The sequence below is a fragment of the Bos mutus genome, chromosome 2, assembly GCF_027580195.1.
Source record: "Bos mutus isolate GX-2022 chromosome 2, NWIPB_WYAK_1.1, whole genome shotgun sequence".
In the NCBI taxonomy this organism is placed as follows: Eukaryota; Metazoa; Chordata; class Mammalia; order Artiodactyla; family Bovidae; genus Bos; species Bos mutus.
Window position 1 is genome coordinate 135,228,185 of NC_091618.1, and position 13,734 is coordinate 135,241,918.

The 13,734-nt window shown below is 40.9% G+C and overlaps 1 protein-coding gene across 7 annotated transcripts in view; it reads left to right on the forward strand.

Annotated features, from left to right (window-relative positions):
* The window catches only part of HERC2 (HECT and RLD domain containing E3 ubiquitin protein ligase 2), a 238,480-nt gene that overhangs the window by 105,390 nt on the left and 119,356 nt on the right, over positions 1-13,734 (forward strand). For 6 of the 7 annotated variants that reach the window (XM_070360163.1, XM_070360169.1, XM_070360174.1 and 3 more), the window contains 8 exons: positions 186-319; positions 870-1,043; positions 1,122-1,258; positions 1,371-1,522; positions 2,177-2,368; positions 10,402-10,589; positions 11,680-11,872; positions 13,123-13,305. In XM_070360163.1, the coding sequence (XP_070216264.1) occupies positions 186-319; positions 870-1,043; positions 1,122-1,258; positions 1,371-1,522; positions 2,177-2,368; positions 10,402-10,589; positions 11,680-11,872; positions 13,123-13,305 (1,353 nt within the window). The remainder of the gene's footprint in view (positions 1-185; positions 320-869; positions 1,044-1,121; positions 1,259-1,370; positions 1,523-2,176; positions 2,369-10,401; positions 10,590-11,679; positions 11,873-13,122; positions 13,306-13,734) is intronic. The other variant, XM_070360181.1, reaches the window with a different exon arrangement.

Below are 13,734 nucleotides of genomic sequence, written 5' to 3' on the forward strand. Positions count from 1 at the left end.
ACTGAATGTCATGTGAGAATAATTATGATAGTCTTTACTTTTTGTAATTTGAGCACTTGACAATGATATTTACATGTTTCTTTGAAAAGAATATTCATATCCTCTACCTTCATGCAAATTTAAACATTTCTTAATGTAAAATCATGTTTAAGGATTTTTGTAATGAATGATGTTTTTAAACATAGTTCCTAAGAAACCAGAATCTGCTGAGGAAGAAGAAAAAATTGGAAATGGAGAGAGTGATTTAGAAGAAGCTTGCATTTTGCCTCACAGTCCTATAAATGTGGACAAAAGACCCATTACAATTAAATCACCCAAGGTGAAGTATTTTTTGTGATTCTAAGACTGACTATATAGAAGCACAGCACATTGGAAGGGAATCCACAAGTTTTGTTGCTTTGTTTTTGAATATGAGTAGAGACTATGGTAGTTACCAACAGCATGAATAACTGCCCCAGCGATGCTTAAATGCACTTTACTTATGGTGCCCTGGTCAAATCAATAGCTGGAGAAGTGTTTTCTTTTACTCTTAGCTGTATACTGTGTCATTATTTGTTCACCATTTTACTCATTCATTCATTTATTCACTCATTCATTGAATGTATCCTTTGCTCCAAAAACTGTTAACATGGATGATAATTTAACTTTGTCAAGTTAGCCAGTTCCAAAGTACATAAGTATACAGATTATACATTGATTTGTAAGACTGTTTATGACATGGTTGTTTTTATCATTGGTTCCTAAAGTTAAAATATGTTACCAATTTAAACCTAGTGGCATTTATTTATATTTTCTTTGAGTAATTGTTTTAGAGCACATCTTAATATGAATAGGGTTAACTGATGGTGAAAATGGTTTTCGTTTGTCAGGATAAGTGGCAGCCACTGTTGAGTACGGTTACAGGTGTTCACAGATACAAGTGGTTGAAGCAGAATGTTCAGGGTTTGTATCCTCAGTCTGCACTCCTCAGCACAATTGCTGAATTTGCCCTTAAAGAAGAACCAGTGGACGTGGAAAAAATGAGAAAGTGCTTACTGAAACAGGTAAACTTGGTAAGACCATTCTTCTCTGTCTTGGATAATACGTAAACACTTAACAGTATGCATTGATTTTTTTCACAGTTGGAGAGAGCAGAAGTTCGCCTGGAAGGGATAGATACAATTTTAAAACTGGCAGCCAAAAATTTCTTACTTCCATCTGTGCAGTATGCTATGTTCTGTGGATGGCAAAGACTTATTCCAGAAGGGATTGATATAGGGTAAAACTTTATGTTTTTTCTTAATTAAGGGAAGCTGTGACAACAGAGCATTGTTTTATTGAAGTTAAAAGTCTGCAATATTCTGAGTAAACTTCTTCATCTTTGTTTGAAGGGAACCCCTTACCGACTGTTTAAAGGATGTTGATTTGATCCCACCTTTTAATCGGATGCTGCTTGAAGTTACTTTTGGCAAGCTGTATACTTGGGCTGTTCAGAATATTCGAAATGTTTTGATAGATGCAAATACCAAATTTAAAGAACTTGGTGAGTTAAAAATCTGGTGGTTAAAAGGCTATATTAAAATTGCTATTGATGTCAATGATATCAGCATTATTTCTTAGTTTGTCTCTTAATTACATATTCTGGAAACTTTGAAATGCTAATTTTTGCTTTGAAGACTTTCATAACTTTGTACATTAGAATGATAATCTAAGCTGCTTTAAACTTTCTCATATTCTAAACTAAACTTTCAGAATTTGACAGAAGATGTAATATTGTACTATCCTAATACAAAGCTTTTGTATTTTAACATTTTCAAGTGTATCACACAGTATACCTTAAAATGTATTTTTTATTAGTACATAATTTCCTTAACAATTTAAGCATCTACAGAGAAGAGGGAGGATTGGTTTGTGGAAGACAAGTGAAATCTCTCTCTTGTAATTGACATGAAAGGAGTGAGTCACTAGGGATATTTAGAAGAGCAGAGTTACAAGTTTTGTAGATACATGGAGACAGCTACATGTGAAGTGACAGTGGTATGATTATTGCAGAGTAATACGGAACTGCCCAATGTCCACACTCTGGATATCTGATGAAAAAGACAGACTTACTAAAAAAAATTGCTAATGATTTCTGCTTTGTGTATGTTCTTGGATCAATGCACAAGAAATTTATTTGAGTGCCAATGCCTTTTAGGTATCCAGCCTGTCCCCTTGCAAACAATTACAAATGAGAACCCATCAGGACCAAGCCTGGGGACGACCCCACAAGCTCGCTTTCTCCTGGTAATGCTCAGTATGCTCACCCTGCAGCACGGTGCCCACAATCTGAGCCTTCTGCTGAATTCTGGCACGCTCGCTCTTACACAGACAGCACTTCGTCTCATTGGTGGGTTGGCATTGCCCTAAGTCACTTGTGAAAATTTCATTGGTTTGTCTTGATCTCTCTTTCTATAAACTTTTTTTTTTGGTGGATAAGTACAAATAACATAAAATTTACCATTCTAAGTAATTTCATAATTCATTGTCAGTAATCACATCCACATGTTGTGCAAGCATTAATGCTGTTGTCTATAACTGTTTATCACCTGAAATGCAAACACATGTCCATTTACCAGTGACTCCTGACTTCCCACTCCCCTAATTATTGGCAGTAGCAAATCTGCTTTCTATCTTTGTGGACTTACTTGTTTGGATATTTCATACAAATGAAATCATACAAACAAATTTCAGCCTTTTGTATCTGGCTTATTTAGCATGCATTAATATCAATACTTCATTTCTTTTTATGGCTAATAAATATTATATGAATATACTATGTTCTGTTCATCCTTGGATGGCTATTGGCTTATATCTACCTTTTGGCCATGCTAAATAGTATTGCTAGGAAATGTGTACAGGTTTTTATTTGCAAACTTGTTAGCAGTCCCTTTGTTATATACATAGGAGTAGAATTGCAGGGTCATATGGTATTCCTATGTTCAGCTTGCTCAGAAATTGCCAGACCATTCCACAGCACTATATCATCTTACATTTTCACCCACAGTGGGCCAAGAGTTGCAGCTTCTCCATGTCCTTGCCAACGCAAGCTATTTTCTGATTTTTTTTGTTTTTAATTTAGGCTACTCAAGTTAGTGTGAAGTGATATTTCATTATGATTTGTTTTATGCTTCTCTAATACTGAGTGTTCTTTCATGGGTCTCAGGCTTGTGGTGAAGGGTCTTGCATAACTCAGTGAAGTGATGAGCCATGCTGGGCAGGGCCACCCAGAATGTCACAGTGAAGAGTACTGACAGACTGTGGTCCACTGGAGGAGGGAATAGCAAACCACTGCAGTGTTCTTGCCTGGAGAACCCCATGGACAGTATGAAAAGGCAAAAAAATAAGATAGCAGAAGATGAGCTCCCCAGGTTGGAAGGTATCCAGTATGCTACTGGGGAAGAGAGGAGAGCAGTTACTAATAGCTCCAGAAAGAATGAAGTGGCTAGGGAGAAGTGAAAACAATGCTCAGCTATGGAGTGTCTGGTGGTGAAAGTAAAGTCAATACTGTAAAGAACAATATTGCATAGGAACCTGAAATGTTAGGTCCTTGAATCATGGTAAGATGGACGTGGTGAAGCAGGAGATAGCAAGAATGAACATTGACATCTTAGCAATCAGTGAGCTAAAATGGATGGGAATGGGTGAATTTAATTCAAATGAGCATTATGTCTACTATTGTGGCCAAGAATCCCTTAAAAGAAATGAAGTAGCCTTCACAGAAGGCTATGAAAGAGCCTGAAATGCAGTGTTTGGGTGCAATCTAAAAAAGACAGAATGATCTTGGTATATTTCCAAGGCAAACCTTTCAGCATCATAGTAATAATCCAAGTCTATGCCCCAACCACTGAGGCTGAAGAAGCTGAAGTTGACCAGTTTTGTGAAGACCTGTGGTGTTGGAGAAGACTCTTGAGAGCCCCTTGGACTGCAAGGAGATCCAACCAGTCCATCCTAAAGGAGATCAGTCCTGGGTGTTCATTGGAAGGACTGATGTGGAAGCTAAAACTCCAATACTTTGGCCATCTGATGCGAAGACCCTGATGCTGGGAGGGATTGGGGGCAGGAGGAGAAGGTGACGACAGAGGATGAGATGGTTGGATGGCATCACCGACTCGATGGACATGAGTTTAAGTGAACTCTGGGAGTTGGTGATGGACAGGGAGGCCTGGCGTGCTGTGATTCATGGGATCACAAAGAGTCAGACATGACTGCGCGACTGAACTGAGCTGATGACGCATTCTTGAACTAACACCAAAAAGTGATGTCCATAGGGGATTGGAATGCAAAAATGGGAAGTGAAAATATACTCAGAATGACAGGCAAATATGGGGTTGGAGTTTTGTCAAGAGAACACACTGGTCATAGCAAACACCCTTTCCCCAACAAACCCAAGAGACAACTCCACACATGGACATCATCAGATGGTCAATACTGAAATCAGATTAATTATGTTCTTTGTAGCCAAAGATGGAAAAGCTCTATATAGTCAGTAAAAACAAGACCTAGAGCTGACTGTGGCTCAGATCATGAGCTCCGTGTAGCAAAATTCAGGCTTAAATTGAAGAAAGTAGGGAAAACCACTAGACCATTCAGTTATAACCTAAATCAAATCCCTTAATGATTGTATGGTGGCGATGACAAATAGATTCAAGGGATTAGATCTGGTAGACAGAGTGCCTGAAGAACTATGAACAGAGGTACATAACGTTGTACAGGAGGCAGTGACCAAAACCATCTCAAAGAAAAAGACATGCAGAAGGCAAAGTGGTTGTCTGAGGAGGCGTTACAAATAGCTGTGAAAAGAAGTGAAAGGCAAGGGAGAAAGGGAAAGATATATCCAACTGAATGCAGAGTTCCACAGACTGGCAACGCCTTATTAAATGAACAGTGCAAAGAAATGGAGGAAAGCAACAGAATGGGAAAAGACAAGAGATCTCTTCCAGAAAGTTGGAGATATATTATCAAGGGAACATTTCATACAAGGATGGGTATGATAAGACAGAAAGGACACCCACTTAACAGAAGCAGAAGAGACTGGAAAGAAGAGGTGGCGTGAATACACAGAGGTATACAATGAAGGTATTAGTGACTGGCGGCATGACCAGAATGGTGTTTTCACTCACCTGGAGCAAGACATCCTGGAGTATGAAGTCAAGTGGGCTTTAGGAAGCATTACTATGAACAAAATAAGAGGAGGTGATGGAAATCCAGCTGAGCTATTTAAATTCCTAAAAGATAATGCTGTCAAAGTGCTGCAGTCAGTATGTCAGCAAATTTAGAAAACTCAATGGCTACAGGACTGGAAAAGGTCAGTTTTCACTCCAATCCCAAAGAAGAAGCAATGCCAACAAATATTCAAAGTACTGTACTTTTGCACTCATTTTGCATATTGGTAAGAAAGAAAGAAAGAAAGAAAGTGAAGTTGCTCAGTCGTGTGCGAGTCTTTGCGACCCTGTGGAGTGAGTGTCGCCTACCAGGCTTCTCCGGCCATGGGATTTTCCAGGCAAGAGTACTGGAGTGGGTTGCCATTTCCCTCTCCAGGAGATCTTCCTGACTCAGGGAATGAACTTGGGTTTCCCGCATTGTAGGCAGACACTTTATTATCTGAATCACCAGGGAAGTCCATTACCAGGACTTCAACCAAGAACTTCCATATGTACAAGCTGGGTTTCAAGAGGCAGAGGAAGCAGAGATCAGATTGCCAACATTTGTTGCATCATGGTGAGAGCAAGGGAGTTCCAGAAAACATCTTAATTCTGCTTCATTGCTAAAGTCTTTGACTGTGGAAAATTCTTAAAGAGATGGGAATACCAAACCACCTTACCTTTCTCCTGAGAAACCTGTAAGTGGGTCAAGAAGAAAAAGTTAGAACCGGACATGGAACAATGGATTGGTTCAAAATTGATAGAAGAGTATGAGAAGGCTGTATATTGTCACCCTGCTTATTTAACTTTCTTGTAGAGTACATCATGTGAAATACTGAGTTGGAGGAATCAAAGATTGCTGGGAGAAATATCAATAATCTCAGATATGCGGATGATGCCGCTTTAATGGCAGGAAGTGAAGAGGAACTAAAGAGCCTCTTGGAGAGGGTGAAAGAGGAGAGGGGAAAAAGCTGGCTTGAAACTCAACGTTAAAAAAAAAATAAGGTCATGGCATCTGGTCCTATCACTTCATGGCAAATAGAAAGGGAAAAAGTAGAAGCAGTGATCAATTTTATTGGGCTCAAAAATCACTGTGAATGGTGACTGTAGCCATTAAATTAAAAGACTCTTGCTCCTTGGAAGGAAAGCTATGAGAAAACTAGAGAGCATATTTTAAAGCAGAAATGTCACTTTGCCAGCAAACTTACTGTAATCATGTACGCATGTGAGAGTTGGACCATAAACAAGGCTGAGTGCCAGAGAATTGATGCTTTCAAACTGTGGTGCTGAAGAAGACTCTGGAGAGTCTCTTGGATTGCAAGGAGATCAAATCAGTAAATCCTAAAGGAAATGAACCCTGAATATTCATTTGAAGGACTGATGCTGAAACTCCCATACTTTGGCCACCTGATGCGACCAGCCAACTCATTGGAAAAGACCCTGATGCAAGGAAATATTGAAGGCAAAAGGAGATAGGGCGGCGGCAGAGGATGAGATGGTTAGATAGCATCACTGACTCAATAGACATTAATTTGAGCAAACTCTGGGAGACAGTGGAGGATAGAGGAGCCTGGCATGCTACAGTCCATGGGGTTACAAAGAGGCAGACATAACTTAGTGGCCAAACAACAACAATACTGAATGACATTAGTCTCTGTACCCATACTTCTTGGCCATTTGTATATCTAGGAAATAATGTCTATTCAGGTCCTTTGCTCATTTAAAAATTCAGTTGTGTGTGTTGTTGAGTTGTAGAGGTCCTTTGACATTCTGGATACTAGACTGTTAACAGTGATATGATTGGAGGACTTTTTTTTTTTTTTTTTTCATTCTGGGTTTTATTTTACTTTGGTTTACAGAAATTATAATGTCTACTTTATTTATTAGTATTCTTATTATTCTTCTGTTGCTTGTGCTTTTGATGTTATGTCTAAGAAATACTTGGCAAATCCAAGGTCATGAGGATTACCCATTATATTTTCTTCATCAAGTCTTGTATTTAGTTTTATGATCCACTTTAAGATGATTTTTTTAATATGATGTGAGATGAGGGTTCACTTTATTAATTTTTTGGTTATCCAGTTGTTTCAGTATCATTTTTTGGAAAGACTTCTCAAATTCTTAGCACCCTTGTCAGAAATCATCTTGACTGTAGCTATTTAAGTTTCCTTCTAGAATCTCAGTTTTGTTTGTGTTGGTCTATGTGTCTGTCATTGCGCTAATCCCATACTGTTTTGAACACTGATAAAAGCTTTGTGTTAAGTTTTAAAATTGTCTTTCAGCTTTTTCTTTCTTGTGATTATTTTAGTTATTTCTGGTCCCTTGCATTTCCATATGACTTCCAGGTCTGGCTTTTCCGTGTTTGCTAAAGGGCCATTGAAATTTTCAAGGATTGTATTGAATCTGTACGTAGGTCCTTTTGGAGAGTACTGCCCTCTTAACAATATTAAGTCTTTTATTCCATGAATATGAGATTATTTTATATTTGTTTAGGTCTTCTTTCATTTCTTTGAGCAATATTTTATAGATTTTTGTTGTTGTTGTTATCAGGGTAATGCTGGCCTCATTGAGTAAGTTAGCGAGTAGTTCCCTCTTGTTCTGTCTTTGAAAGAGTTAGAATTGGTGTTGATTCTTCTTTAGTGTTTGGTAGACTTTACCAGTTTAAGAAGAGATGTATGTGATGTAAGAGATGGATATGATGCCATCCAGCCATCACATACTGTTCACTCTTGATTCTATTGTTCTATTTATCTCTGTTCTAATGTTTGTTATTTCCCTTCTGCTACCTTTAGGTTTACTTAGTTCTTATTTTTCTAGTTCCCCCAGGTATAGTTAAGTTGTTTAGTTGTTTTGAGATCTTAAGTATGCATTTATAGATTTAAATTTCCTCCTTAGTACTGTTTTTGCTGCATCTCTTAAGCTTTGCTATATTGTGTTTTTGTTTTCATTTGTTTCAAAGTATTACTTTTTGTTGTGGTTTTTCTTTCTTTGTCCTGTTGAGTTTTCACATACTTGTGTGTTGTTTAGTTTTCACATATTTATGACATTCCTAGCTTTTGTTGTAATTTCTAGTTTCATTCCACTGTGATCAGAGAATATAATTTATATGATTTTAGTTTATTTCAGTTTATCATTTTGTGACCTCTCCTGGAGGGTGTTCCCTGTGAACACTTGAGAAGAGTGTGTTTTCTGCTGGTTTTGTATAGAATGTCTCTTCATGTCTGGTAAATCTGATTCGTTTATAATGTTGTTCTTTGCTGAAATGTTTAGATACTGCAGAGCCAGTGTTCTAAATCCAAATCAAAGAGCAAAGCTTTCCTAAGCAATTTGATTTTGCTAGTCTTTGTGCCCACAGGACCCATTCAGAAATATGCACCAGACTCTGAGTCAGCATCTGATTTCTGTGGACCTCATTAGCAACTAAAAATTGCTTTTAAAAATCTTAAAAATATATCTCCATCTAAAGTTGCCTCTATTTTCCTGTTGTCTCCCTTTTTTTCCAGAGACTCCAATAGGTAAAAGAGCACAAATTGTTAATTATGGGGGCTTCCTCTGTTAACAGTACTGACTGTGAAAAGCCAAGGAGTTGTGTCCAATGAATACATATCTCTCTTTGTTGCTTTCTCTAATCAAGGTGATTCTCCTTCATATAAGAAATCATAAGCATACAATATTTTATATTAAATTTTCTGTATATATTCACATACAATAGCCACAAAATACAAATCACTTAAAAAAAGATTCTCCTTTTTTCCTTATCGCAAAATGTATTCAAACCCTTGGCAGCAAATTCAGCGTTTACAGTGTTAACGTTATAGCTGCCTGGGGAGGTACCAGCTAGATGGAACCCCCGCCCCTTCTGGGGCCTCACAGAGGCACTCCCAGGTTGAGAAAAAGACTATTTTCCCTCCAGTTTATTTAAAGCTTTACTCCTGACCTGGGAATTGAGCAATGTTTTTTCCCTCCTTCTTGAAGGTGAGCAGAACACAAACTTTAAAATTTTCACCCGACCAAGCCCAAAAAGGAATGTTTGGGGCCTTTTCTGTCCTGGAGAGAGAATAAAAACCACAGGGTTACCAGTGTGCATACCCCTCCCTCAGGCCAGCGTGCTGGTTCCTGGGGTTAAATTTCCTATTTCGAATACATTGGTAAATTTTCCTTCTCACGGATTACAGCTCACCTTCTGTTTTATACTGTGAGGGGTTCCATGGCCGCCAGGGACCATATTTTCATCATGTCCCTACTCCTTCATTTTCCCTTGTACCAGACAATGGTTTTGCAATATTTGAGTGAGTCCGCATTGTTCTAACAAATCCTGTTGCTGCCACCCCTGTGTCAGGGTTCCCAAGACCACCTCCAGTTTTAATAATTTGCTCGCAGGCCTCACAAGACTCCAGATATAGTCATACTTAGGGCTAAAGTTTGTTACAGTGAAAGAGTAGGAAGCAGAATCAGCCGTGGCACATAGGTAAAGTGTGAGAGACCGGACACAAATCCTCTCCTGGGGGAGACACACAGAGTGCACTTAGTTCCCCTAGCAAAGAGTTGTGACCACACATGTGAAGTGTTGTCTTTACATGCAAAGTATGGAGACTTGGTGCCCTGGGCTTTCACTGGGGCAGGTCATGTAGGCATCTCTGCCCGGCACTTGAGTAAGGTTCACACCCCCCAGAAAGAAGCAGGTTTTAGCAGAGACCATGTTGTTTGTGCAGTGTAGGCACAGGAATGGCTTCTTGGCAGTTAAGGACTGGTGGGAGCCTTCACGAAATCCAGGTTCCCGAAGGCCAGCTGAGGGCCAACCCTGTAAACAGGCTTTTCTGGGGACAGCAGTATCAGGCCTTCCTTATCAGCTCTTTTCTTCACATTACCATAATTAAAGGTTGTTAATTTCTCACAGTGTTAAACATTTAGGTGGTTTTGTATATCATTTGTTTTCCTGTTCTAATAATATGAGTAATGAGTGTCTCTCTAATCATTTTTGCTTTTTGGAGTGGATCATAATTCCTGGAAATAGAGTAAATATCTTTTCTGAGAGTTTCTAAAATCTTCTACATATTTCTAATACATATTTATATATTTTATCCTCTCCTTACCTTTTAAATGTCTTAGTTCTCATCAGTAAATCTTTGATGGTATTTGTTGTATTGGTAAAAACTACACTATAGATTATTTAAAATTATCATCTTCATTAATACTTAACTGCTTATTGGTTCATCTGCTTTTTCTGATGCTCTGATAGGCCCTAGTTGTGATAATGTTGAAGAAGACATGAATGCTTCTGCCCGAGGAGCTTCTGCTACAGTTTTGGAAGAGACACGGAAGGAAACAGCCCCGGTACAGCTGCCAGTTTCAGGGCCGGAGTTGGCCGCCATGATGAAGATTGGAACCAGGGTCATGAGAGGCGTGGACTGGAAATGGGGAGATCAGGTCCTTAGAGATTTGAGTTAAACGCTTTAGCCACACATTAGTCACCCTCTGCGCATCCTGACCTGCATGCAATGAGTGGGTGGAGACTGGAATAAATACCTACACTCAAAAGACAGGTGTGGTTGACAGGCGATGTAGTTACCGATTCCTGGGTGGGCAAATAGAATCTCAGCACCAGTAGAGAAGGGCAGCAGCCTGCTCCAGGGCCCTTGAACAGGACCACATCTTAGAGGAGTAGCTGCTTGTTTTGGGACACTCCTGGCCTAGGCTTGACTTGAGGCTCAGCCTGGACCAAGAGTAAGGGTGAGCAGGAGAGAGTAAACTGCATCTGAATAATCATGTCGTGAAAGCTCTGACCCTGCCTCTGTGAGCTGATGGCCAGGTGCCAGTTAGGTATCCTGACCCAGCAGCTACAGGCACCTGCTTGGGCAGTGTCCGTCTTTCCCCTTCTTCCCCCAGCACCTTGCTCACGTGTGTGTCGGGTCTCCCTGAGTAGATGTTGGGACTGGGCTCTACACCATTACTGGAGCAACTAGCTAGGCCAGTGCTCACCCTACTGTGATGTGGAGCGTTCTTGTCTTGTCCAGGTTTTCTCAGCTTCATTCTTAAGCATGTACCTCCTGAGAATCATCTCAGAAATCAGTGTGTCCAGGACAAATAGCAGCATCCTGAAAACATCTTCTACTCGTAGAAATTAGAAGTAGAGTTTCAGTCTTAAGGTTTGAGGGAAAATTGAAGAGTGAAAGGGAGTGAGGAGATTCTGGTGCTTGTTTGAGGTTCCCAACCTTGTGAAGCCCCATGTGGGATAAGGGGGGGCCAGTGAGCAGGGTGGCAGAACCAGGCTGGAAAGTCTGGTGTCTGCATTGGCTTATAGAGGATGCTAAGTGAGGTGGTTCTTCCCCCACTTACCTCTTTTGTTAGGAGTGTGGGCAGATTAGTCCTGGTGTTCACTACAGTGATGAAGTGAGCTCTGAGTATAGGTGGGTTTGGAGCTCTCTGCTGACTTGAAGTCTGTGCAGCCACCCTTATAGGCAGTGTTCCAGTGAGAGGCCTGCACTCTCTTAACCAGTCTTTGTTTTGGCTTCCTCAGGATGGACCTCCTCCTGGCCTTGGCCGTGTGATTGGTGAACTTGGAGAGGATGGGTGGATCAGGGTCCAGTGGGACACAGGCAGCACCAACTCTTACAGGATGGGGAAGGAGGGGAAGTATGACTTGAAGTTGGCAGAGCTCCCAGTCTCTACACAGCCTTCGGCAGAGGACTCAGACACAGAGGATGACTCTGGTGGGTGTTTGGGGGCCCTGGCAAGCTGTGTGCATGTGCTGTTTGTCCTTTCTTTTGGGAGTGAGAGTGGCACTCCGTAGGTGAAGCTTTCCATGAAGGTCTGGTTGAAGCAGGCCCAGGGGCAGGATAGTTCCTGTCCCTCTTGGAGATAGTGTTGTGGAGGCAGGTGGATTTTCGGGGATCCCTGAGCCAGTGCCTTGTGTAGTGGACATAGCCTTGCCATGCCCTGAAGCATGTGTTTTTCCTTCTTTCACCTTCTCTCAGAATGTGTCACACAGTGCAGAGTTAGTACTTTACTGCCTTTGGTAAAATGAAGATGAGAATTTGATGACCTCAGAAAGTTAAACCCTATGTATTAAGAGGCAGAATTGTAGGAGGAGGGCTTCATGACATTTGTCAGACATGTCTGAAAGACCTTGGGATACCAGTCTTGGTGAGACTGTCCAGGAGGCTGGCACTGATTTGGGGCTCAGGTGTCTGCTGTATACATGGCATGACAGGCTCCCAAGATCACTTTTATGGTTAGGAGAGAAAACCCGAGAGACTGAGTTCACTAGAGAAAGGGTGGTGTGGAAGGTGGGCTAGGTGTTCTGTGCCCATGGTGTGTGTAGGCCACTCCACGCATATCAGATATAAACCGATGATGCCTGTCTGGGGCACTTTAGAAGTAGCACACGGGAAGCTGTGTGGCCCCACCTAGGTAGTCAATGCTGATTTGTTATTACTGGATCTGACAGTGTCTAGGCCAATTGTCCCTACTCCTACCTCTCTGCCAGGGGGTTTCCGTTGTGAAGTTGGGGCCTGAGCAGGGCTGGCCAAGTAACAGAAAGATGGTCTGGTTCCACGTGTATTCCTTATCAAAGATCCAGTGATCCGTACATGTGAGCATGTGGCTCCCTTCCATGGAAGCACCCACCTAATACTTGTCCAGGGCACAGCCACCTTAGCAGCAGCCAGCTTCTGACGTTGAAGTTGTTTTTCTAAGGAATGAATCCTTGGAATTGTTCTGGTGTTTCTGAGCTGTAGGATGAGATTGCTTTAAAAAATTAAACTGTAATGGAAAAGTCTTATTCCCTTCAGTTAGGGTGAGTGTTCAGTGCATCCTGAATTCCATCTTTAATGTAAAGAACTGCTTCCCTGTCTACAGTAAGAGAAGAAGTATGTGATATTAAATCCCTTAAGTTAACATGTAGAGACATTTTCCTTTTTTTTTTGGAAGTGTAGTTCCTTATTTTGATTCTTTTTTTCAGAAGCTGAACAAATTGAAAGGAATATTCACCCCACTGCAATGATGCTTACCAGCACTGTTAATTTACTGCAAACTCTTTGTCTTTCTGCTGGAGTCCATGCTGAAGTTATGCAGAGTGAAGCCACGAAGACTCTCTGTGGGCTGCTGCGAATGTTGGTGGAGAGTGGAACAACAGACAAGACATGTATGCAGTGGGGAGTTGTGGGCCAGAGAGTCAGAACTGGGCTATCAGTTTGGGTGTGTGTGTATGTGGGTGATTGTGGGGGTGTGTGTGTCAGTGTGGTAAGGCTGCTGTGATGAATTACCACAGACATGGTAGCTGCATTCTCCATTATCAGCACCACCCTTCACAGTGGTACGTTTGTCACAGTTGTTGAGCCTGCACTGATTTATCATTAGCGCCCACAGCTGGTAGTTCACAGTAGAGCTCACTCTGGGTGTTGCACACTCTGCGGGTGTACAAGGCACCACAGACACAACCTGCCATATCAAAGTACCACAGCCTGGGCCGTCTCAATTTCAGAAATTTTCTTCTTCACAGTTCTGAAGGCTAGAAGTTCAAGATCAAAGAATGAGCATATTGAGTTCTTTTTTATGAATCTGAGGGCAGAAT